The 24,575-nt window shown below is 51.4% G+C and overlaps 1 protein-coding gene across 1 annotated transcript in view; it reads right to left on the bottom strand.

Moving 5' to 3' along the window:
* Myo16 (myosin XVI) overlaps positions 1 to 24,575 on the bottom strand; it is a 378,094-nt gene that overhangs the window by 46,963 nt on the left and 306,556 nt on the right. The window contains exons 29-32 of the mRNA XM_010619995.3: positions 11,917 to 12,013; positions 7,718 to 7,961; positions 5,544 to 5,818; positions 3 to 585 (exon numbers count right to left, since the gene is read on the bottom strand). Of these exons, the coding sequence (XP_010618297.1) occupies positions 3 to 585; positions 5,544 to 5,818; positions 7,718 to 7,961; positions 11,917 to 12,013 (1,199 nt within the window). The remainder of the gene's footprint in view (positions 1 to 2; positions 586 to 5,543; positions 5,819 to 7,717; positions 7,962 to 11,916; positions 12,014 to 24,575) is intronic.

The raw sequence follows: 24,575 nt of genomic DNA, 5'->3' as shown, positions 1-24,575 counted from the left end.
CGGCCTGCACTGGGTACTTGCGGCTGGGCTCCAGCATCGGCAGCCGCGTCACCTCTAATGGCGTCAGCGGGGACTCATCTGAGGCAGGCGAGCTGGTGGCTGGCGCGGGTGGGAAGACTAGCATTGGCGGCCGGTGCGGCAGCAGGTTGGGGAAGGGCGCGGGGATGTCGCAGGAGTCCCGCAGGCCTGAGTGCCAGGAGCCCTCCTCTGGCAAGAAGTATTTCATCTCCTCATACACGGACTCCCCCTGCTCGGGGCTGTCAGCCTCGGGGCCTCCAGGCCTGGCAGAGTTCCCTACCATCTCGATGTACACTGGCTCAGTGTCATCGTCGTCGAAATTGTCCCCTGGGGGCAAGGACAGGTGCAGTGGCAGCTGTATAGTGCACTGAGGTGAGGTCCATGGTGCACTCGAGATCCCTGGGGCATGACACGCACCTGCCTGGCCAGGCACACCTGGGGGCCTCGGGCCCCAGATCTCCTCATAGGAGCCACTGAGCTTGGTGTTGGGGCTTCTCTTTGGCTTTCGTGGGGGGATCTTCTTCATGGTGCTGTAGTCATCGCTGTGGGGCCTGGGCCGGGTCAGAGCTGGAGTGGGAAGACAGAGCAGATGGTCAGCAGTGTTGCCCAGGGAGCCGGGAACGAGCTTGGCTGAATTCACCCTTCCCCAGGGTCCCACCAAGCCCAGGCCACCGAGGAGGCTGCTGTGGTGGAGGCCTGAGGGTCCCCATACCCACCTTGAGGACCTGTCACCTGGACGTATCCCGGTATCTGACACAGTGACGCCTCCCACCACCTGGGGAACAGTCCTCGGGTGTGAGGGGCCAAGTGTGGGGTTCAGGGGCCTCAGCCACCAGGTGGAAACAGCGAAGTTCCCCTGTGCCTCAGTAGGGTGTGCAAGGCCCAACACCCCCGGCGTCCACCCCGGAGCACAGCTGGGCTCACAGTGTCACTCTGTGGCCGGAGTGGCTCCTGGGCTCCCAGGAGGCACAGGGCTGGCCCACTCTGAACATCAGCTCCTGACTTTCTGGGACAGGTGCAGGTGGTGGCCTCCCAGGCCACATCCAGTGATCCCAGCCCTCGGCTCCTGGAGCCTGGAGGTCTGTGGCTGCCCAGGAAGGAAGTGTGCAGAGCAAGCTCTCTGTCCCCAGGCCACGTGGCTCCCGCCTCCCTCCACTTCCACCTGAGGGGTCTGGACAGGGCAGGGCTCGGGCCTTGGACCATGGACACTGGGAGCGCTGTCCCCACCACCAGGAAGCCTGCTCCTGCTGGGTCCAGCCAGGCGATACAGGCAGGGCTCAGGCCACTCTGTCCCTGCTGCTGGGGGCACACAGGAGGAAGAGAAGGGGCCGAGACAGTAAGTTATGATTACTTTTATCATCGTTACTATTCCCGAGTGCGGACCACTGGGTGTGGTACACATTGCTTCCCAGTCTGGATTTCCCGGCAAAAACGGATACAGCAGAGTCCTGGACCAAGGCCGAGCTGAGCCCCACGGGTGGCTCTGGGCTTATGGGAGTCAGAGCACAGAGAGTGGGCACAGGGTGGAGGGGGGCGGTGCCCTCAGAGGGCTACGGGTGACAGAGATGCCTCACCACCCAGGTGCGGAGGATGGAAGCTGTGGCCACAGGAGCCCCGCTGTGGACAGGTGGGGTTCAGGCCCAGTGCATCCTCACCTGGCCCAGTGCCCAGCTGCCTCACACCTGCTCCCCACGGTGGCCCAGTCCCGATCCCCTGGGAGCCTGCGCGACCTCTGCCCTGCTGTGTCCCTCAGGTGGGCAGGGTGGACGTCCTCGTCCTTCAGAAGGGGGTTTCCGTGATTAGGGGAGCAGACGAGTGCATTCAGCTGTAGGAAGAGTATGGACACTTCTGCCCATGGGGCTCTGTCCACAGTGCAGGCCTCGGCAGTGTTTCTGATCCCAGGATGGGGTGGGGCCCTTCCCCAAGCCCATGCTGAGGTCCAGGATGTGGCACTGATGTGAGGCACACAGGTGACACTGCGGCCCACCTCCGCTCTGCCTGACTCCAGGACCGGAGCCGCGCTGCCCAGCCCAGGAGGCTGCCACCTCACAATGAGACACCAGGGCCCAGGCTTGGGAGTCCCAGGTGGCAGATGCAAGGGTGCCCAGCTTTCAGGGGACTTCAGCACCCTCTGGGCAGCTCCAAGGACTTCCCAATGACAAGGTGGTGCGCGCCTTTAATCCCAGAGCTCTGCAGGCTGAGGCAGGAGGACTGCAGCAAATTCAAGGCCAGCGGCCACACAGTTTGAGGCCAGATTGAGCTACATAGTGAGACCCTCTCTCAAAAATGAGTAGGTAGGCAGCCAGATGATGATAGACAGAGGTTTTCGGAGAGAACCACCCAGGTAAGCCGGCTACCCCAGAGCTGCAGACAGGAAGCGGAGTGACTGCGACAGGTCAGTCACTCTGAGCTGGAATGGAATTTCTAGTTTTAGCTTTTTGTTTTGAGAACTCTCTGTACTGATTCCTAGAGTGGCTGTACTAGTTTATATTGCAGCCAACAATGCAGAGTGGTTCCTTAAAAATCTTTGCCAGCTGTTCCTCAGAAGACTGGTATCCAGAGTACGTAACAAACTAAAAAACAAATGGAGCCCCCCCCCAATAAAAGACCCAATAGAAAGGTGAGTGGAATGAGTAGAGCTTCACAGAGCAAAGGTCAACATAAACAGGAAGAAACGCACGCTCGCCTTCGCTGGCCATTGGAGGAACTGCAGGCGAAACCATCCGACCTGCTGCTGTGTCTTGTGGGTCTGAAATCCGGGGCTGAGCCCTCACCACTGACCCAGCCGGCCCTGTGGCCCTGGTCACCGTGGCAAGGATGGGGCCCAAGCGGTGGCTAACAGCTGGCCGGTCACAGGCGGCGTAGTGCTCGTGACCGCGGACTGGAAATCCAGGGAGGGCAGCGACAGACTGAGAAACTCACTCGGGCTCCCCGGAGCTCCTACCCTAAGCAGGGTTTGATTTTTCTTATTGGTCAACTTCGATTCAGAACATGCTCCAGGGCAAAGAAATTCATCTTCCCTCAGGAGACCAAGCTTTCCTTCCAGGGTAACAAAGTAGCCAGCCCTAGACTGTGTCAAGAGAGGCCGGCACACATCCAGTTTGAAAAGGAAACGGTGCTCGTGGTCTTTCCTCAGCTTCCCAGAACCCCCCTGGGGCGGGTCCCTGAGTTCTCCAAGCCCCTGAGCTGCAAGTGGGAGCTGAATTCCAAGAAACCGAATTTTCCACAAACCTCTTCCGATTCTAATGGGGTCACGTGATGTTTCATGAATGGTAGTAATGGGTCTAACGTTTTAGCCCTGTGATTTTGCTTTATCTTTTAAATTATCATTTTGCCTTTTTCTGTTTTGTTTCTGAGGCAGTGTCTCACTCTGTAGCTCAGGCTGGTGACCCTCCTGCCTCAGCCTCTGGACGGCAGGTGTCCACCACCATGCCAGACATCTGCCTTCCTACAGAGTCTTATCTCCTAAGACTTCACAGTGGAGCCCAAGTTCTATTTTATCTTGGTTCAGCCTTCTCCCTAGTGGCTTACCTTCTTTCACAGCACTGACTGTGTGCACACGATCACCCCCATGTGTGTCTCTAGAGCTCCTTCTCAGTGTCCTGAGGCAGAAGGCACTCCATGTGGAAGACACTGTGGTTTCAGATCTTACTTCGCCTTCCCCCTCTTTTGACGCTATCTTCAGTCTATTTCCCACTCTCCCAGGCAACCAGCATTGGTATTTTAGATCGGGTCCTTCCTGCACCAAAACCCAGCTCAGTGTGCCAGGGCAGTGACAGTGGCAATGGACTCCCCTGTTCTGGGGTGGAGACACGCATGGCCGGTGTGGCAAGACGCTTCTTCAGCAGGTGTGGATGGCCCAGGGGACACCATGGGAAGGCCACTGGCCACGGTCCCGGAGGTCCTCTCCCTGCCTCCTTGCTGTGCTGCTCACAGGGACACCACAGCCACACACACCCCCGCCCCATCCTCCTCACACAAAGATGGTGCGAGCTTTTCTGGCACCTTTGCCTGAGGTGCGTTCAAACCTGGCCTTTTCATCCTTTGGGTGTGATTTCCTGCAAAGATCCGTTCCCCCAGCGTGAGAGCCATGAGCGCCGAGCTCTGATGATGCCTGAGGGGCAGCGCAGGGTCCCCTGGGGCTTGGACATCAGCCCGCCAGGGTACTGCGTGGTGCTGAGTGCGGCCCCTCGTGCTCAGAAGGGCCCGAGCTGCTTCCTGTGTGCAGACGCCGCTTCCTAGTGAGGTCACGCTGGGTGTGCCTCAGCCCCACCTGCACCACACTGGCCCGCTCCTCCCTGCACAGCAGCGGCCTTCCTCAGATCTGTGTGGACTTAGCTGTTTATTGTGTCTCACCGTCCTTCCTCAGGACAGCATCACCTCCGAGCGGGGCCACACGCGTGCACGCACACCCACACACCCATGCCCCAAAGCAGGGCCTGACACACACGAGATAATAAATTATTAAAATTTGCCATTGTCCGATAAAAGCACTTCCTTTGTTTTTCACAATTCTAAAAATAGTGAACATCATGGTCTCAAGCTGCAGCCATTCTCCTACAGATGCCTCACATTTGCCCTTCTTTAGAGCACAGTAGTCCTCCACTGTGTGTGACTAGCACGTTCCCGACCCATCCTTCTGCCCAGGGGCGCACAGGCTGCTTGGAAGAGGTAGCTGCCAGGAGCTGTGCTGCTGTAGGCGAGGGTGTGCAGGGGCCCCTGCAAAGTGGTGTCTGTCATTCCACTGCAATTTTCAGTTTTAGTGTTTTGAGGTATCTCCATACTGATTTTGTTAGCGCTTGCACACATCAGAAACACAAGATTAAATATCCCATGTTTTCTTATTACCAGAAAGCCAGGGTATAACTAAATTAAAGAGCAAAATAAAAGACAGACCACAGCAAATGGAGACAGACTTTTGGAAAAGGGGGAAGGGGATCATACTGAGACGTGCGTGCACCGACTGCCCACGGTGACCGTGACACTCACGGACTAAACCCGTGCTAAGGAAAATTCCAGTTAACGAGTCGCCACTGAACTGAGCATCTGTGGTAGCACAGAGGGATCTCAAGGGGCACCCCCTGCGCGCGCCTGCGCACAGATCTGTAGGCCCAGCCCACGCAGTATTGTCATCCAGTCCCCACGTTTTGCCAATTAAACTGGGGGGCAGCGATTCTCCTGCGTGTGAAGCCCTTCCCTTACCCCGTGAAGCAGCAGGCCTCCTTCCAATAAGACTGTGATCATAGCAAAACGATACATTTTTTAAAACTTGTAATTAGTATTTGCATGGCCCGGTGACTTTGCACTTGGCATCTGCTTCAAGGCTGCTGACTCACGGTGGGGAGGGCCGAGTGGGGAGGACCCTAAGGGGCTGGGGTTTCTGAACGGATGATGTTGATATTCGGGGATCAAAGGGCCGCGGCCAAGGCGGCAGTGGGATTTGTCTCTGCCAAGTGTATCCCAGGCCCCCAACCCAAAGCCGCGCCTCGGCAGCCCCAGCCCCGCAGTCCCAGCCCTGAGCTCACCATCGCCGGCCACGTCCTTGGCCGCGCACAGGCAGGCGCTCACGGCCTCGTAGGAGGCGCTCAGCCGCGTGCTGGGGTCCCTCTTGGGCTTGGGCGGAGGCTGTTTCCGAGGCGACGGGAGGCCGCCACTGTCGTCCACGCCGAGGGCAGCGTGCAGGGAGGGAGGGCGGATGGACGGTCCCACGAAGGCATGGGCCACACTGTCCGCTGCCACGGGGTCGGGTACCGGGACGGAGCTGGTGGGTGCGAGCCAGGGCCCGGCCTGGTCCTCGGCTCTTAGGGGGAACAACACAGACAGCACAGGACAGAGGCCAAAATGGTTATTCGGGGACAGCAGCGGGCATCTGTGGGGAAGCCTGGCGTCCACCAGGTCACTGCTCGGCCGAGATCCCGACAAGGCCTCCCCTCCCCTGCAGGCGCCCACGGAGTGAGGGCTGGCACTCTGGCTCCTAAGCGAATCCAAAAGTCAGAGTTGCAATCTGAAGGAGAGCCCTGGGGAACCCACCCTCAGGGAGTCTCCCGGCACCCAGGCCTCGGCTTCGTACACTTCCCTCTGCAAAGAGAGCACAGGCGGCCAGGACTACCAACGCCTCACACTTCACATTTTCTCGCTGTCCCTCCTCACCATTTAAATTCCACCAGCAATTATTTATGCCCAAAACTATTATTTTTCCCGTGACTCCATCTGGCTGCCTGGTGCCAACTGAGCTGCTGGTATTCAACAAATAAACAGACAAGTGCTTCTTCACTTAATTTTCCATCGGGCAGATAAATACATAATGAAATTGAGAAATTGGGGTGACTGTTTTGTTCCAGCAGAGAAAATAATAAATATTACTCTGGAAGCTGCTGAAAATGAGTAGTTATCTGCCGTACAAAGTTCCTCCGAGCCTCACATGTCAAAGTAATCACACACTAGCAGGCCGCCCGAACGCCAGCGCGGAGTCTTGGAGCCTCGTTTTTATAATTACATCTTGCCCAGGCAGGGCCCCAGCAGGGCCTCGTCCGCCACAGGCAGAGCCGGCCGCCCGTGTAGAAAATGAAGCTGCTGCAGACGCACGTGGCACTCAGCAGAGAATCTGTTTTCCCTGTAATGTTTAATTACAGTTTTCCCTACGAAGGGAATTTTTTTTCCAGCGTTTAATCACTGAGACATTTGAAGCTAATTAGCAAGAGACACATTCCTGATTTCCACTTTAACAACAACAAAAAAAATCATTTGACACAGGCACTTGTGGCAAAAGAGTGATTTTCAGAGAGAAGCAAGGTACTGCCTTAGTCACTGGGGAAAAGGGCAACACGCGACCCTGACCAAGCAGTGGCAGGCAGAGGGGTCAGGTTTCTGCCCAGGTCCCTGGGTGCGGCCCCTCCCGGAGGAAATGATGGTAGCAGGAATGGCCCCGGGTGTCCCAGATTTCTATTTCAGGCTCAGCATCCAAAGTGAACTTTACTTAAAACGCTCTTTATTTTTTACAGCTTTCCATACTGGCAAGGAAAATGCAACCATTTACAATAAAATACGTGCAATCCTGTGCGTGTTTTGGGGGGAGCTCTGGACATTAAACCCAGGGCTTTTGCACTGAGCAACATCTTCAGCCCATTTTTTAATGGTTTATTTTGAGACACAATCTCATTGAGGTGTCTAGGCTGGGCATTAACTTGCGGTCCTCCTGCCTCAGCTCCTAGAGTGCTGGGATTACAGGCACCGGCCACCATGCTGGGCCACAATCCGTTTACTGACTTTGCTACCTTTATGGTTCACAGTGGTACCTCAACTCTTTGTTCTGATTTCCAGAAGTCACTATCAGTTAGCTCTCTATGCAGCACACTTGCCTAACAGCGTCCAAGGTCCAGCGCTCTGTCTTTGCTACCACAGAAACTGAGGGGCTGTAAAAGCTGATCGAGCTGGAACTACTTAGGGGCAAAGGCACAACATCAGGGGAAGCAGCAATCATCCACACAACTCAACTGGCACAGGGAGCATTTAATGCATGAGAAGGGAGCAGGGGAAGCACTTCCTAGACTGCTGGTGCCTTTCATGTCACACCACGCTCGCCCATTGCGTAACCGCTGTCCCGTGTGACCGAACTTTGCAGCAGCGCCCTCCTGATCCCTACATGGCCTTGACCTGAGTGACTCACACAGGTAATCAAGGCCGCAGCTGCTCCTCCTACCTTTTGGCTCCTTCCTCGGGGCGGCCCTTGGCCTCTCCCCTGTCCCTGTGCGAAGTGCTCACTTCCATCCGGAGCCGGTTGTTCTCCCGGGCAATGTCGGATGCGTTCTGGGTGACCAGGGCATCGTAGGTCTGTAGCGCAAGGTCCTCGGTGTTCTGCAGGAAGCTCCTGATGCGAGACATCTCCTGCTGCGTGGCACTCATTTTCTGGAGCAAGTGCTGGCGCGCTAGAAACCCTCTTATGACTTCACAAAAGAACACAACGCTGCGTCAGGGAACGGAGGAAAAGGGGGCAAAGCCACACACAAACAGAACTTGCGGAATTTAGCCCTCAGTCAGAGCTTACCAAAACCTTGTGCTCTCATGCTAAGAAAAATCTCTGATTCAGCAATGACATGACAGACCACACTCTGTGGCCTGGGCAGCCCCTGCAGTGGTTTGGTCTCAGGGCCACCCTTACTTTTGTAACAAGCTGGACACAGATGGCCTGGTGTTAATCTGATGGGACGGGAAAACCAAGAATTTGGGGTGTGGCTCCCATTTGGGAAAGCAATAATGGTCTTTCTCTGTCTCAGAGTATTTCAGACACAGCTAAGATTTGTAGAGTTGGACTTCAGAGTATCACGCATATCCTACTGCTAGGACTCTGCTGTAATTCCTTCAGAAACAGACACTGCACTGAAGACTCGAGAGAGACCGTAGAGATACAGGATATGTTGCCTGCTATTCAGGGAAGGAAACCTAGGAAAATGTGCAAAACTCAGGGAAATGTGGGTGCAAATGCTTGGAACTCACTAATACATGAGTAGCAAGTGTGAGGATTGACAATAAAAATAAGAGAATAACTGTCAAAGGTGCTTGAACGCTGTGCAATGTGGAGGCCAAATGATGACAGTCACCTTTACGTTGGGCTCGGTGACAGCAGAACTACTTCGGTGTCACTGGTTCTCCTAGGTGACGTCAGCCACGGAGCGGCAGAGTGGGCTCAGGTCTGTCTGTCTCTCTGGCCTCCCTAACATGTGATCTGCAGCTTGCGGGAACAGACCCTAGCCAGGACCCAGAGCCACATTCATGATCCACAGGAAGGACTTGGAGCCATTAGCCTGGGTGCACACAGATCTGGCATCCTTCTGCGATGGAGCTGCTCATCCCTGAGCGTGGGTGAGGGGAGCGTGGGGCCTTCCCAGGGCCGCTGCCAGGCAGGGGCAGCTGTGGAGGTCTGATGTGTCTCCCAAGTCTGGGTGCCAGCACATCCACCAGAGTCTCTGGGATTACAGGGAGTTGCGGATTAAAGAAAAACTCTCATTTCAGGGGAGATCCACGAGTGTGGCAAGGACATGCTGTTCTTGTCTTTGTGGGAAGGAGACATTTATAAAACATTAAGTGCTCGACGTACATACCATGAACAGATAGAGGGCTCTCACAGACCCCTTTGGTGCCTTCTGGAGAGCTGATCACGAGTTCCCAATGAGAGCTTCAGAGGAAAACGCTACTACGTAGGTGGTCCAATAGCGTGGGCATCATTTCTTGGTTTGGGGCTATTTTTTTAGGTGCTGAAACTTGGGGTGCAGGTGCATAGTTAACTGTCAGGCGATCACGTGACCCAATCCAACAGCAGCAGCACTAAACAGCAGCAGGGAAGCCAGGGCCCAGAAACACAGAGCCAGGAGAAAACTGAAGGCACTGAGCTCGTGGCTGGGACATCAAAAAGAGGAGAAGCTGGGCCGCAATGTGGCCGATTCCCTGCTTGCTCAGGCTACATCAGAAAAGCACAAAGCTCACTCTGGGACATGAAGGTGAGTGCACACTGCAGGTGCTTGGTCTCTGGAAATCGAGGCGGACTGAGGAGGACACAGCAGGCTTCTCCTGGCCTCCTGCTTTGCAGAGGCCTCCTGGGCTCGACCACAGAGTCTGCCGCTAACAGCCTTCTGGACTTCTTTAGAACTGTCACGCCAGCTGTGTAAAGTTGGCATCTTTAATAAGGGACAACCAATAAAAACAACTTGCCACCAATGGACATTGATGTCCGCTGTCCTTCTACCATTTCTGAAGGTTGCTTTTATGACATCGATGGCAGTGAGATCTTCATTTGTAGCCGTTATTCATCCAGGATTTGATGAAATTACGTAAGTGAGAGCAAAAACGGATGGTCGGAGTAATCCAAGTTACAGTGATTACACTTACAACTAAAGTTAGTTTCTTTTCCCTGAATATTTGCAAAGAGGAAGAAAACAACTCTGACTGGAAAACACCCCAGATTATATACATTTTGAGTAAATTTAATATCAGCAAAAATATTGAGGGAGCTGTTCTAAAGGATGGAAAAATGAAAATCCATAATTGATGCTTTGCACTTAAGAGCCTGCAATATTCAGAATGTGTTTATATGCATTTTTCATGTATGCAGTATAGGAAATTGCAATTTTTATCATGACAGTGTTTTCAAGATCATTCTCAATCTTTACATTAAAAAGCTGACCAGGGAGCCTGCATTCTCTTTATTTCTTCTGCTGCCAGTTGGTTGTGAGCAGCAAGTTAATCTTTGCGGCTAAATGGAAGAGAAATTTCCAGGGTCCCTGATGGAAGAGGAGGCCTTGTCTCTGCCCTGGGGGACACTCGGTACGGACAGGGCCTGTGACGGCCTCGAGGGATGTGCTAACTCAGACTGAGGTCTGGCACTTCAGCTGTTACGGGACGTACTCAGTTCTGAGCAGAGACGTGTGAGGATGGCGGGTCCTAGGACTTTCCACCAGCAGAGATGGGTGGGACTCACTGGGCTGTGGACAGGCATCCATGGGGAAACAGGAGGTTGAAAAAAAACGAAACTGAAATCGGCAACCTGTCAGGCTCCCTTGTTAGATAGGAAGAGTTTCAATCTATCAGAGCTAAGCTCATTATACACCATGTGATCAAAGAACACACTGAATGGTTCAGTTCTTTTTTAAACGTATTACAGTAAAAGACACACTGCCACGAATCCCCTCAGAATCCTCCCCCGGCGGTGAGCACACTCATCCCATCGCCCCTGCCACGTCCCGCAGCAGCTCTGCAGTCCTCTTTCCTGAGTGTCATTAGTTGCTTTGTTGTGGCTGCCTTGATGTCCTGAACTGACTTAAAACACTGATCTTTTGTGGACATGCTGATTTCGGAGGAAAACCGGAAGTTGCTCGGAGCCAGGCCGGTGAAGAAGCCAGGGTAGGACAACTGCAGTTTGCCTCTCCCACTGGGAAGCGGCAGTCAGCATAGTTCTCATCACACCTCCTGAAGACACTCACGATGGGGACTTCTGGAACTGCTTCGGAAAGTGGCAAGCAGGGTGGCATGAGCGTGTTCGGAGTGGGGGCTTCTGCCATTGTCAACGGCAGTGTCTTTTCCCATAAATAAATGTTTACATAAACTTTCACTGTAGTTTTTGACGCGACCTTGTGAGTCACACCAAAAGCCAGCACACAGATAAACTTCTCTTGCCTTTCTGTGAGGAATCAAACCCGTAGGTTTGATTGAAAATTTAAAAATCTACTAATGATATACATTTTATGTGAGGTATAGTTTTTTAAAAAATACATCCTTTATTCAATCACTTGGATTTTGATAGAAAAATTCTAAATGGAATCTTATCCAAAGCTGCAATGAAAAACATGCAATCAGCTACCAAAGATATCACTGCAAATACTGTCGTGGCTTCATCAAGGACGGTAAGTTCCAGGGTTTCCCAACGTGTAGGAACAGTCTCAGAAAAGGTGTTGGGCTAACCAGCTCACGCTCTCACCAAACTCCGGTGATCTGGGGCACTTCCAGAAGGGCGTGGCAAAATGGCACCATCCCTGCTCCGCAGGGTCAGATGGGGAGCTCCTCCCGGCTGCAGACCCCACGGTACAGTCTTTTTTAATGTCTTGCTCTCCCTAAAGGGTCGGTAAGCCTGAGTATGTGCAAGGCAAGGGATGCATACCTGAGGTGTGTGGATGCCCCCCTCCACCGGGAGTTCAGATTTTAGTGTAAAATCTCACACGGAGTCTACCCAGTGAAGAATGTGCACATGGGTAGGTGTGGCACACACCCCACACACGGCCCCAGCAGAGCCCTGGGAGATGGAAAGGGCCATTGGCTGTGATGCTGACCCCACTGACCCTCAAACCCAGGATGTGAGGAGTGAGCCTGAATTCTGAGCCCCAGGACAGCTGAAGCGCTGGAGGTGGTTACCTTTCTGGCAGGTTACGATCTTCTTCTGCAGCTGCAGGCAGAGATCGCTGAGCTGGTCTGCCTGCCAGTGTCTCAGAAACACCTTGTGGACGCCAATCTGCAACGCAAGCAGCAGGGAAGAGATGGCGTCAAGGAGTTGCCAGGGGACGACGGGAAGGACCAGGCCAGGGAGGTCCCAGGGTGTGACTAGAAGCCGCAAACTGACAGGGTTAATTACAGTCTCTCTTCCTTCTTTTCAAACACTGTGCTATTTCGACAAAATTCTGCAGGTGTTGTTCTGACGCGTGTGCTGGTGGGCTGCATGCCCATGCTGTCAGTGGTGTGCTCAGTGCCCACTGTGCGCATGTGGTGGAGACCTGAACCCGGCTGCCCGAACCGAAAGCATCTGCGGAATGCACTCCGGGGTTCACATCAATGATGTTTCCTCTGATGCCACATCACTATAAACAGGGTCTTTATACAGAAGTGGTCACCAAACTTCGGGACCAAAGGAAAAAATATCTCCAAGTCACCCTGTGCACCCATCTTCCCAAGGCTCACCGCGGACATACACCTCCAGAATTTAAAAACTAGTAAGTTTTAGCAAGATACCGAGCCAGTTTCTTGGGTGAGTTCTAGAGGCACCCAGTGTGTGTAAACGTCATGCTACTGAAGATGGCTGTTAAGGGACATTCCCAAAGACCAGAACAGCAAGTTCCACCCACACACTTCTGCAATCACTTTCTTGCATGTCGTGCTTATTTTCCAAATACCCCCGCCCATACTAAAGGAAAGCGGATGGAAAGGAGAGCCTGCTGCACCCTAGGGGAACCTTGAGGAACCTGGAGTTGGTCATCTGCTGAGGAAGGACAACATCGCCTGTGGTACACTCGGAATCACACCCTGGCACTCAGAGAAACACTGCTAGGCAGGAAGGAGACTAACACTGTGCTCCCGAGTGTGAGTGGAGAACAGCGCGCAGTGTGTGCCACGGGTCCAGGACACTGCACCTTCGCGGGCACCATTCTCTCCTGGGAGGTGCACAGCCATGCCCTGTGCTCAGACACCTGGTCAGGGATGTTTTATGGACCTTCTCGTGTGGATCCTGAGCTTACCCCGGCACACGCTGTCACTGCCGGCCTTTCTCCTCCCCAAGTCATCATCTGTCGCCTCAGGGAAAAGGCTTCACCAGGGACTGAGACATGAACCTTGCAGGAAGCAGCCGGGCTAGAGTTAGGGCGAGCACAGCTGTCTGCGTGGCAGAGACTTCCATGGGTGGACAGGCTGGCCCTCGTCCTCTAGTTCGCACCGAGTTGGGTGAGACAGCAAACAGTGGCCCCGGCATGCGTGTCCCTGGGTGGTGTGGTTGCTCTCTCTTCACGGCACCCCATTCCCTCCCCCCGGTTATGCTCATCATCGAGTCTTTCCCCTTCCCAACTGCCGACTTATCTTGGCATTGGCAAGAAGAACTGGGAGCCACCTTTCCGTTCCGTCCTGACGCGGGATGGGACTAAGGCTGGGAAACTCAATCCCAAGGCAAAGTCCAGACCAACTCGGTTCCAAGATAAAGCCCTGGAAGGTGGTGGCCAGCGATACGGCACCATGGCTGGAATCGAATGATCACAGGGAAGGGGCATGCCTGACGCACGGCCAAGGTCTCCGATGGTGACATTTCTAGGAGACACACACAAAAAACTGGACGATGCTCATCTGGGACATTGTACTAGCTTTGGTGGACATGAAAGTATCTCTGTCCTCTGTGCAATGACAGGATTATGACTAAAGAACTGTGCCAGAGAGGAGGCACCATGAAGATGCAGTCAGGCAGGACTCAGAGGGAGAGACCCACTCTGCAAGGCGCTTCCTTCCGGGTGTCTTGGAGGGGCAGAGTGTGAGGCAGAGAGACGAGGCCAGAGCCAGAACAGAACAGATCCCGGACCGAGCTGTGTGGACAGCAGGAGAGAAGAGGCTTCCCATGGAAGTGGTGGCCACCACGAGGGCTATTTCAGGAAAAACGTGGACGTTTCCTGCCAAGCCACTGGGATTTGCTGGAGACTTAAGGAGGACCAAGTCTAATTTCATCAAAACCATTTCTGGAGTTTGCTTTGAATGATGAAGTACCTGCTGAGCTGTCGGTCTGTCCAGAAGACCGTGGGCTGGGCCCGGGGTAACAAGCCCCGCTGTCGCTTGTCAGCCTCTCCTGTGTCCTGAAAGACACTCAGCTCCCCAGGCTGCAGGCCCCTGCCCCACAGTGGGGTGCGAGCGCCTTTCATGTGTGCTCTCCAGGACCCCTGTGGATGACTCTACTCCTCTTACTGTGGGACTCTGCATTGGGCCACGCGATAGACTTCTGTCCTACAGAATGTGACAGCTGTCTTTGAAATGCACCAGTGGTAGGGACACCCGGAGGATGGATTCAGATTAGGGAAAGGAAAGTGGAGGAAAAGAGATGAAGCTTCTGGGCAAGATGGGTCAGGGAACAGAGGAGGGACCTTGGGGACAGAGTACAGTGGGGTGGGAACGAGCCCCCCAGGGCCCATGTTCATCTAGGATCCACCGCGGCATGGATGGGCAGTGCGTGGAGCGAAGGAGGAGAAGGAAGGGGGTGCACATGGTGTGTAGGTCAGAGAGTGGTGTTCAGCGGACCCTTTCCTGCCCCCTGGAACGCAGGGCTGGACTGGGGAGAGAGGCGGAGGCAGCGGGACAGGAAGCAGGGCCCAGGGGTGGGGAGGGAAAACCTGGATGTTCATTCTTGCTGCTGTACTCACAGAATCTGCCCCTCAGCTCTCAGATGAGGGCGGCTGGGCCTGTGAGACTGAATGCGTCTCCCTTCCTAGGCTTTGGCCACCCGTTCAACCACTCTCCATGCGCCGTTTTACTTTGCATTATTTTGAACTGATGTTTGCGGACTGGCACTATTTGGGGATGCTGTTTGGAAGTTTTAGCATCTGTTAGACTTTTTTATTATTTATTTTTATGTTTAGAAGTCGATGTATGAAAGTATGAGGCACGACTGTAAAATACAGTGAACAGAAATTTAACTAAAGACCCAGTCCCTTCAGTTCTCCTCAAAACCCTTCTGTCCCTGCAGACACACCCACCCCACCGTCCTCGCCGCTTCCTGCAGCAGCTCTGGAGTCCTCTTTCCTGAGTGTCTTTGGTTGTGCTGTCTTTGCTGCCCGCATGTTCTGAATTAATTCAAAACCTTTATGGGTCCTTACTGAACTTGGCAAAGAGCCAGAAGTCACAGGGAGCCAGAGCTGGTGAGTAAGGTGGGTGAGGACGCAGCGCCGTGTTTAAAGAGCCCACCTTCCCAGGGGCACGGCTCGTGGCAGCAGAATTCACCATGTTTTGATCAAACCTCATGAAGATACTCGTGAAGGTGGACTTCCAGAGCTGTGTCCAAAAGTGCCGAGAATAGCGGGATAAATGAGTTTGAAGTGAGGAGGTGTATTCTGCGAGGAATCAATGGCACTGTCTTTCACGGTAAACAGCTTTTAAAAACAATTTAAGCAATCACTGTATATTTTGATCACCATTGCTACTGGATAGTTTTGATACATTGTACACATTGTCTAATAAATCAGGGTGAGTGTATCTATTACCTCAAACATATATCACTTCTTTGTAGTGGAAACATTCAAAACCCTTCCTTCCAGCTCTGAAGACAAAGTGTAGCCACTGCGTGCAACAGAGCATGGCTGTGCTTCTCCTGTCTCTGGCTCATCTTTTAAAGACGTCTGGTAGGTAGCGGTTTCCTCTCTCTTGGAAGGACAAAATTAGTCCTCCGGCTTCACCGACTCTGGGCATTCACGAATACACCAGTCAGACTTCCTACAGCCAGAGACCCCGGCAGAATGCCGCGAGCTCCCACCGTCCCCACATAGCAGCGCTGGGACAGCTTCCTGCCTTTGTCCTGCAGCGCAGCTGCTCCTGTGTGACCAGTCTGTGGGGCGCCCCTGGGATCCTACAAGTGAAGACCTCCTGAGTCAGCCAGGGCTCAGAGCAGGTGGGACTCTGGTTTCGGGTGCCCCTCCTGGAAGGATGTCTCACAGAGCCAGCAGCCAGGAGAGGTGAGTGTGCTCTGTCACAGAGCACTGCTCCTGTATCATCATCTGAGCCTGCAGTGCTAATGTCAAGCTGACCTGAGAGGAAACCATCTGTGAGTCACAATCGGCCCTGTTTTCCGTAGAAAACCATTAGTTTGGTTTTTTTTAAGTGACAGATTTTAAAGGCTTAAACAGAATTGTCATTGATGACTTCCAAAGCTCCCATTATTCTAGTTTTCAGGGATGTTTTTCAAGAGGTGCAGGCTGTGGCAGCAGACAAAGCTGGTGCGGGGTTGGTAGGGTGTGGGCGGATGGCAGTGGGCTGTGCTGGTGGAGGCAGCCAGGGCCCTGTGAAGCAGGCTCTCTTTTTAAGGCCAGATTTGAGGGGAGCCATGTGCTGGCAGCACCTCTGAAATAGCACGGACAGAGAGAAATACAGCTCTCATCCTTTAACGGTATATATGATGGGGATTCTTCCCTGCCTTAACGAAATGGAGAGAAATGATTAAAGCAGAAATAATCTGACATACTGGAAGTGTAGAAAAAAAACTGCACCCTCATTTGTTGTATCTGTGACTTCCTAGTTGATGATGACACATGTGGTTTGTCTCCTTGGCGAGTTAATTTAGTTCCTCTCCTTACTGTCCCTGAATAATACAAGGAGTCATGGTCTCCCATGGAGGGGAGTCACAGAAGGAAGCTCGGGTTCTGTGACCCTTACTTAGCAAGATTCTGTCTCCAAATAAAAGAGGCTGGGGGTGCAGGTCACTGGGAAGGCCTGCGGTTCAATTCCCAAGATCAGGGGAAAAAAGACGCGTCAACTCAAAGGGTATGGAGGGTTTCATACAGAGGTGATACAGAAAAGCAAGCATGACCATACAGTTTCCTTCAAGGAGGGAACAAGAGATGTGCCTCTGAGGAGACAAGCAGGACCCCACCCCACCCAGGGGAGCAAAAGAACAGGATGCCACAACCCAGGCAGGTCCAGACCCAGGGAGTCACTGAGCTCACCCTGTGCTGTCGGGGGGTGTTAGGCTTAGGTCTAGATGTCCCCCTAAAGCCGCATGCACTCATGGGCAAGGTCTGTGGAAGGTCATTGGATCCTGGGGCTCCTAGCCACTCGCTGTCAGGAGATGGAGCCTGCTGAGAAGAGGTGCTCACAGAGGCGGGCCTGGAACGTCCCTCTCCCTTCCAGCTCCTCCCTTCTCTGTCACTTCCTGTCCGCCGTGCCCTGAGCAGCTCTCCTCCACCGGGCCCCTCTCCTGTGCTGTCCTGCCATGGTCAGCCGACCGTGGACTGAAATGGGAGCCAAAGTAAACCCTTCTCATTCAGGTTGCAAGCTTTGGGCATCATGTTTCAGCAAGGAGGAAAGTGACTAAGATGGGAGGAAGGTATGTTTTGGAGACCGTATGACATTTGCATGGTCATGTGGTAAGTTAGCATGGCAGAGACCGTCAGTCTGGGACCTCTGGACCCAGACTCAAACCTACAGATAATCTTGGTGCTAAATTGTCTCGAACCTCTGCCCACAGGTAGCCCCCCAGGGACCTTGGTAAAATATGGCTTCTGACTTGATAGGTGGGGCTTCTGTGTTGCTAACAAACTAGACATTTCTGTGACGCTGGTCAGCAGACCGCGTGCTCCCTGGTCATCCTCTTGCCCCGAAGCCTGCATTTGGGATGAGCTCTCTTGCTCCCCTCTTTGGTATCTGCCTTCTCTTTGCCCCAGGACTCTGTCTCTGCTCCCTGATTAAATACTGGTCCTCCTCACAGTCTCCATGAAACACTCCGCACTCCCTGCACGTCCCTGGATGAGTGCAAATCTTCCAAGAGTGACCATGCAGACCGCTCCCAGCCACACAGCCACCTCCTGGGACACACACACTGGCTGCATGTTCTGCGCGCACAGGCTGGTCTTGTCCTCTTCCTGAAAACTGCGTTCCTACTCTGTCTCCCGACCCAGTGAATGAGAGGTCCACCTCCCAAATGTCCCCAAGCACCCTGTCCGAGATGTTTGCCAAAATCACTTTCTCCACACAGTTTTCTGGCCATCCTCACCCTCTGTTTCCTTTCCAGCTAAGGGAGACATCACCAGGTTTTTCTCCCTGCCAGAACCTGGGAGACCCATGGGACTGCCTGCCCTTCTCCTTCAGGCCTTGGTGAGTCATAAAAACTGCAGACAGCTCCTGATCTGACTTCTTCCTTGCTTTCCTGTATCATTTCAGCAGCTTGCTAATGGAGCTTGGCCTCCATGGATCCATTTCCTACGCTATCTCCAGGGTGATCTTCCTAAAATTCAACCTCTTTATGTTACTCTCCTGCCTAAAATTACCTAATAGGTTGTTACAGTTTCAGGGTGCCAGCCAGGTCCCTGTGAAATGCTCAGGAGACTTTCAGGAGTATGGTTTTCCAGATTCCCTTCCTCCTTTCCTTCCCTCTCTGCTCCCTCCTTCCTTCCTTCTTTTCCCTTCTCTCCTTGTTTCCTTTTTCTTTCTTTCATTAACCCTTCCCTCCCAGTGCTCCGTCTCTCCCCCTTTCCTCCCTTCCCTCTTTCCTTTATTCCTTCCCTCCCCTTTTCCTCTTTCCTTCCTTCCCTTGCTATCCTCCTTCCTGCCTGCCTCCCTCCCCCCTCTGTCCCCCGTCCTCCCCCAGCTTTTCACCACCTGCCCTCCTGACAGGTCCTCAGTGACACTGCAAGGCCGTGCGGGCTCACCAGGCTCCCTGTTCTGGAACGACATCATCACCCTCCGGCCCCAAGAGAGCGCTCACTCCTGCCTCTGGCTTCTCCCATACCCTTACTTTACCTCCAGGACCCCGCTCAGCAGAGAGCACTGGCTAAGCCTCTCTTTCCCGAGGACCCACGGGGCTCCCTGAACTCCCAGCTCTGAGCACCACTTTGTAGAAGGGTTCATCACAATGGTACATCTTTGTCACTAACACCCCTGCACCCCTCTCTAGACCCGCCAATGTCTGTACCTGTCCGACTACTCAGCTGACCTCTGAGATATGATTTGTGGCCCAAGTAACAGTTTAAAGCTCACAATTATGTATATTAAGATGCAAGAAATAAAACTGAACATTAATAAAAAAAGGCAGAATTTCAAAAAAGGAATGTGAACGGACATTAGGTATAACATAAATCCAGACTAATAAAATCATTCATCTAAAATAAGTCTCCACTGCTTTAAATAGGTTTAAACTGTTTAATTCACTTTATGAAAGTTTGTCCAGTGTCATCTGGGAAACAGTGACATCAGCGTTCCTGTTTCAAGGGCAGCACTTGGGTCACAGGGCTCCGGGAGACCCCAGTCCAGAACATCGAGAATTTCTCTCTTTCCTGCGGGGGGCTCGCCCACGTGCTGTCCTCAGTCCAGTCCCCCAACACCGCGCTGAGTGCACGTGGCCAGTCTGTCACGGCGATGCTCCTGGCTTCAAAGCCTTCCACAGCAGGATCTGGAATTAACCTCGAGGTGCAGCCCCGTCTCCTCCTTCGGCTCCCACCCTCGCCCCTGAGCAGAAAGCCAGCCTGAGCCATCTGTACATACTCGGGACCCAGGCCTGGTCCCTGCCCACAGCCTCCGTGACGGACACCAGCGTTGTCCTCCCTGTTCTGCTAGATAAGGGCTCCTAATTTCTGGGTATAAATTATCAGAATGTCTCACTAATCAAGATTGTATTTATTGAAAATTTAACAGAAATTAATGGTCTGAAAATGCAGCTGTGATTTGAGATTTTTTAAGAGTCTGTGTTTGCTGTACATGATGTTCACATGCTGGTACAGGTGCAAGACACATCCTAATTTCTTCTCTCATGCCCTCTTCCTTCCCCTCCCTCTACCTCTTGGTCTTTCTTCCATTGGAGAAAGATCTATCTCCCTCCTTCCAATTATCCTTCTTTAAATTTGCTCTTCATTTATAATTTGGGTTTCTCATATGAGCTGGCCATAGAGAGATGAAAATCAGAACAACGTGAGATCCCCTCCCACTGCAGAGAGAATGACCACCATCAAGAAATCAAATAATAAAGAAGGCTGGCAGAGCTTCAGGAGAAAAGCAACCCTTCCACACTGTTGGTGCGAGTGTAAACTAGTCCAGCCACTGTGGAAATCGTATGCAGAGGCCTCAAAATCTGAAGCTAGAAATTCCATTTTACCCAGCTATTTCCCTTCTAGGTGTCTCCCCAAAGGGATTAAAGACCTCCCATCACAGCGATCCACACGCACTCACATTCGTGACAGCACTGCTCACAAGAGCTACATCTTGGAAGCAGCCTCCATGTCCATGCAGAAGGCATAAAGAAACTGTGGGGTTTACAACACTGGAGCACTACTCTGCCGTACACAAGGACCAACTTGATTCATTTGCAGGAATGAGACCATCATAACAAGTAAAATAATATAGATTATGTTTTAATATAATATAGAAATGTTTTATTGGGAATGCTGATTTCCTTGCTACAAAGAAAATGTTTTATTTTCAGTTACCAATCTGAAATCAATCTTTAACAATTATTTTTAATCTCCCTGCATCTAAAGTTATCGACACTATTTAATCAACTACTTTCAGCTAAATGACAGACTATATACCTAATATCACAGTAGTCTTCAAAGTAGTCTTTTCCTTTACTGGAACATTCACATTCCAGAAAAGTAAGTGCCCTGGTACCTTTGAAAGTATCCCGTCAGTGTAAATCTGTTTCTAGCATTAAAACCCCCCCACCTTCCTGCAGATGATAGAACAATGCCATCTTTCTTCCATGTGTTCTGATGTCTGCGGTACTCTGCCATCAGACTTGTTTTTCTTCCTGCTGATCTGAGAATGTCATTGTGATCCTGTAAAACACTGCTCTATTTTTACCATGCAAAACAGTTTCTGTGCCTCCCAGGGCATCTCTTCCTAAGAGACGCGTACTCCCCAAACCCAGCATTTCTTCTTGGGCTGTAACAGCAAATCATCTGCACCTGACCCATTTCTATCATTGTCTCATAGCATACATGTGCCTTGTACTTTATTTACTATACTGTATTATGCAATATTTTTCCTGAGTTTTCATCCCTCACATTTATTCATCCATAGTTTTACCATCTATTATATACCCATTTGTCCATCCATCCATATATCCAAATGTCCATCCATCCATCCTTCTGTTCAACTATCCATCCATCCATTTACCCAAATGTCTGACCATTCATCCATTCACCCATCCTTTTGTCCATCTATCTATCCATCCTTCCATCCATCCATCCATCCGTCCGTCCATCCATCCATCTCCCTATCTATCCACCTATCCACCTATGAATCAGTTATTTGCATCCTGCCTCTTGCCAACTCCATGTCATCCTCTGGGACTGCAGGTGTGAGAAGAACAGGACCATCATTTCCAGAAGCTCAGCAAAGCCACCATTTGGCTGAGATTCTGTCTCTGCAAGCGGAATTCACATTTCCTCCCCTTTCCACTTTGATTCAGCTAAGTTTCTAGGGATGGCCATTACTTTTTGCAGATGCATATATTTTACTATGAATATGTCAACTTATTAATTTTCATGGTAGCTTTGAAAATCTACTAAATGGAAATGTTTTAATGTGTAGCCTGGCTCTGAATGTCTGAATGTACTATTAAACATCCTCAAAGGATTAAATTTATACCAAAATACAAGTTCTCTTTGTCATAAATAGACTATTCCTGAAGTTTAACTTCAACATGGAAGAGATAATTACAGCCACACACATCTAATAGAGCACTGTATCTTCTGCTATTTGAAAAAGCTGGGTTGGCTTGAATTACATATAATTATAGGTTAGGAAAAATTAATTAGTCTCACCTAGAGCAGTGTGGACTGCATAGCAGCCAGTGATGAATAAAAACCCCCACTTTGAGCTCACTACTGAATTCTCACTGTGTGATCCTGTAACTCATTTCAGGGCAGAAATCCCATCAGTATGGCCAAGAGTGCCTCACACAAAAATCAAAGCCCCTTTTCCAGGACAAACACTGTGAGGTGCCCAGGAAAGACACGCCCACAAGGCTGATGGCTTCCACAGCACAGCACCAAGCTCAGGACAGGCGAAGGCATACACTGCAAGAGCACTCTAATCTTTCTCTTCAGCCAAATGCTACAGGTGTGTCCTGTGCAGCCACCTGCCACATGGACGTCATGTCATGGGGATGGAGATCCTGCGAGCTCCGTCACACCCACTGGTCCCATTCCCAGTGGCTCAGCACGCTTGTGTGCAAGTGCACTTTGCTCTAAAGCTGTGAACACCCATGGATCCCATGCTGGGCGTCTGAGCTCCTGATGTGGAAGAGCAGGTTCAGAGCTCCAGAAGCACTCAGTGTTGCCTTTTCATTTTCTGGCATGTTTGTGCTCAGATCGAGACTCCCATTGTTTTTCCTGAATTATCTTCTGCCATCTGTGGCTCCGCCCAGAACCTTGACATGAATCCACACTAGTGAGGAAGGGCTTGCACCTGTTCCTGACCTGCATCCACACTTCCATTTTGCTAGGACTCCTCTTCCACGTGGATAACCTTTAACAAGCAGATTCACTGCAGGCCTCAGGGCCCTTCCCGCCCACCTCCACTTGCTCCTGCCCAGCACAGGGCCCATTCATAGTGCACCGGTCTCCCTTCTCTTCTTGCTTGGACAGAAGCCCGTCAAATGCATGCACCCGATGTCACCACTGTCCTCCCAGCACTCACCTGCAGCCCTGGAGGAGGGAACAGGGGTCCGGCTCCAGGTCCCACCCGAGGCCCTGCCTATGCTGATGTTCTCCACCTGGCGCTTCTGTCACCAGTGGGTGAGACTGGTTCTTGAAGGGCCAGGTCCTGAGCATGGTAAGGCCCTCGGCCCCAGGTACTCATAAGTGCTTGTTGAGGGACTAATTAAAGCTGGGACCAGGAATCTGATACAGAAGATGTGGAACTGAGCCAGGCAGAAGCACGAATGTCATCTTTGCAGGACTTGTGCAGAGCCCCCGGCACCCAGCTCTTGGAAAGGCCGTAAGCCACTGTAACGCCTCAGGCCTGCTTCCCTGGAGCTGACCTCAGCGTGATCTTTCCACTAACTCTTCTGAGTGGAGCAACCAGTGAGAGGAGGCAGGCTGAGAAGCACCGTCCTACAGCACCACACCCTCCTCTCCCACTGGTCCCGTCCTCGGAGCTGTGATACTGAACTGCCCACCCTGTCTGTGGCTGGAGATGCCCCACAGCCCTCCCAGTGAGTGCCCCCTGCAGTTGTGTATCAGCTGTTCCTGGACTGGTTCTCTTGCTCTGACCCCTGAGGTGTCCTTACTGCCACGCACAGCTTCAGAACATAAAGGTGTTCACTAAACACTGTGAAATCAAACGATCTACAATGTGCAGAGGAGGAGGTGAGGCTGACTTTTAACACACAAAAGACAGATTATGAAATGGCACAGTCAGTTTGTACTTGGTGATTACTTAGTGCCAGGAATTACTGTAAACCTTCTACACAACAAAGCTAAGACACAAAGTTATCTCCAAGGAAAAAGCTATCACAGCTGTCACCAAAACCCAGTCACGATACCTTCAAAAGGGAAATGTGACGACAAGTAGAGGTTCATTCATTCATTCAGCAAACACTAGTTAAATAATATATATATTGCATGCCAGACCCCCTGTGTGGGACATAGGAGTTACACGCACACGAGAAAACTTCAGTAAAACTGCATGAAAAGAGACATGGTGTATAAAAATCATAATATACGTAATATTATTTTTAAAAACTGAGTGAACAAACCTACTCCAAACATTTGAGGTAGTTGTCATAGGTACTGGAGAGTCTGTATTTTCTTTTTAATTTTTTTTTAACTTCTCAAATTTCTTATCAAGACTGTGTTGGTAGAGATGTGTAGGAATGTGTGCAGGTGTGTGTTCAATGTAAGAGAAAAGAAAGAAAAGTACATATATACAGCAGTTCCAGTTAGAATACTCATTTCAAAAATACTCTGAAATTCTTAGGTTTATCTTTTCAGCACTGACAATTCCAGAGGAAAAATAGAGAAAGAATCATTTTATAGGCTATTTTCCAGCTTGTGCTTATAGCTGATTTATGGAGTGCTCCTGCAGTAATAAAATGAGGCTTATAAACCATTAATTTATTGAACTAATAAGAGCCGAGGGTCCTAATACCATTGTATCATCTCAGAAGATGTAAAAGGAAGAAGAGTAGGAGATGGTTAAAACTTGAACAGTTTTTTGCTCTTACTTTTATTATCTTTACTGTACTATTTTAGATTAATGAAATAATAAATCCTTCCTCCAACTGATTTTATTTAATGTTATGGTAAAATGTTAATCTTGCAATTCTCAGCACCTGTGAGGGCGAATCCTTCAGACATCATAGACACATAATGGAATCTCGGCTGCTCCGCGAAAGTTACAGGAGGAAAACGATTGATGCTGAAGCAATGATTGTGAAGGGTTTTGTTGTTGTTAATGAACAGGCAGAAGGGGGGAAGGCACGATTCACTAAAATGTGAGGTTTGGTTTTTTTCCTTTTGAGTGCGCTTCGTAGTTTCTTTGAGCCCCGCCCCCGTGTGCCCACACACATCAGCATCACATCCCGTGGGCGCGGCAGTGAAGCTAAGTTCTCCTGTCCGTCCGCTTCCTGT

The sequence above is a fragment of the Fukomys damarensis genome, unplaced genomic scaffold (genome assembly GCF_012274545.1).
Source record: "Fukomys damarensis isolate Sample0158 unplaced genomic scaffold, DMR_v1.0_HiC HiC_scaffold_6, whole genome shotgun sequence".
Taxonomy (NCBI): Eukaryota; Metazoa; Chordata; class Mammalia; order Rodentia; family Bathyergidae; genus Fukomys; species Fukomys damarensis.
This window is presented reverse-complemented; position numbering and strand designations above follow the sequence as displayed.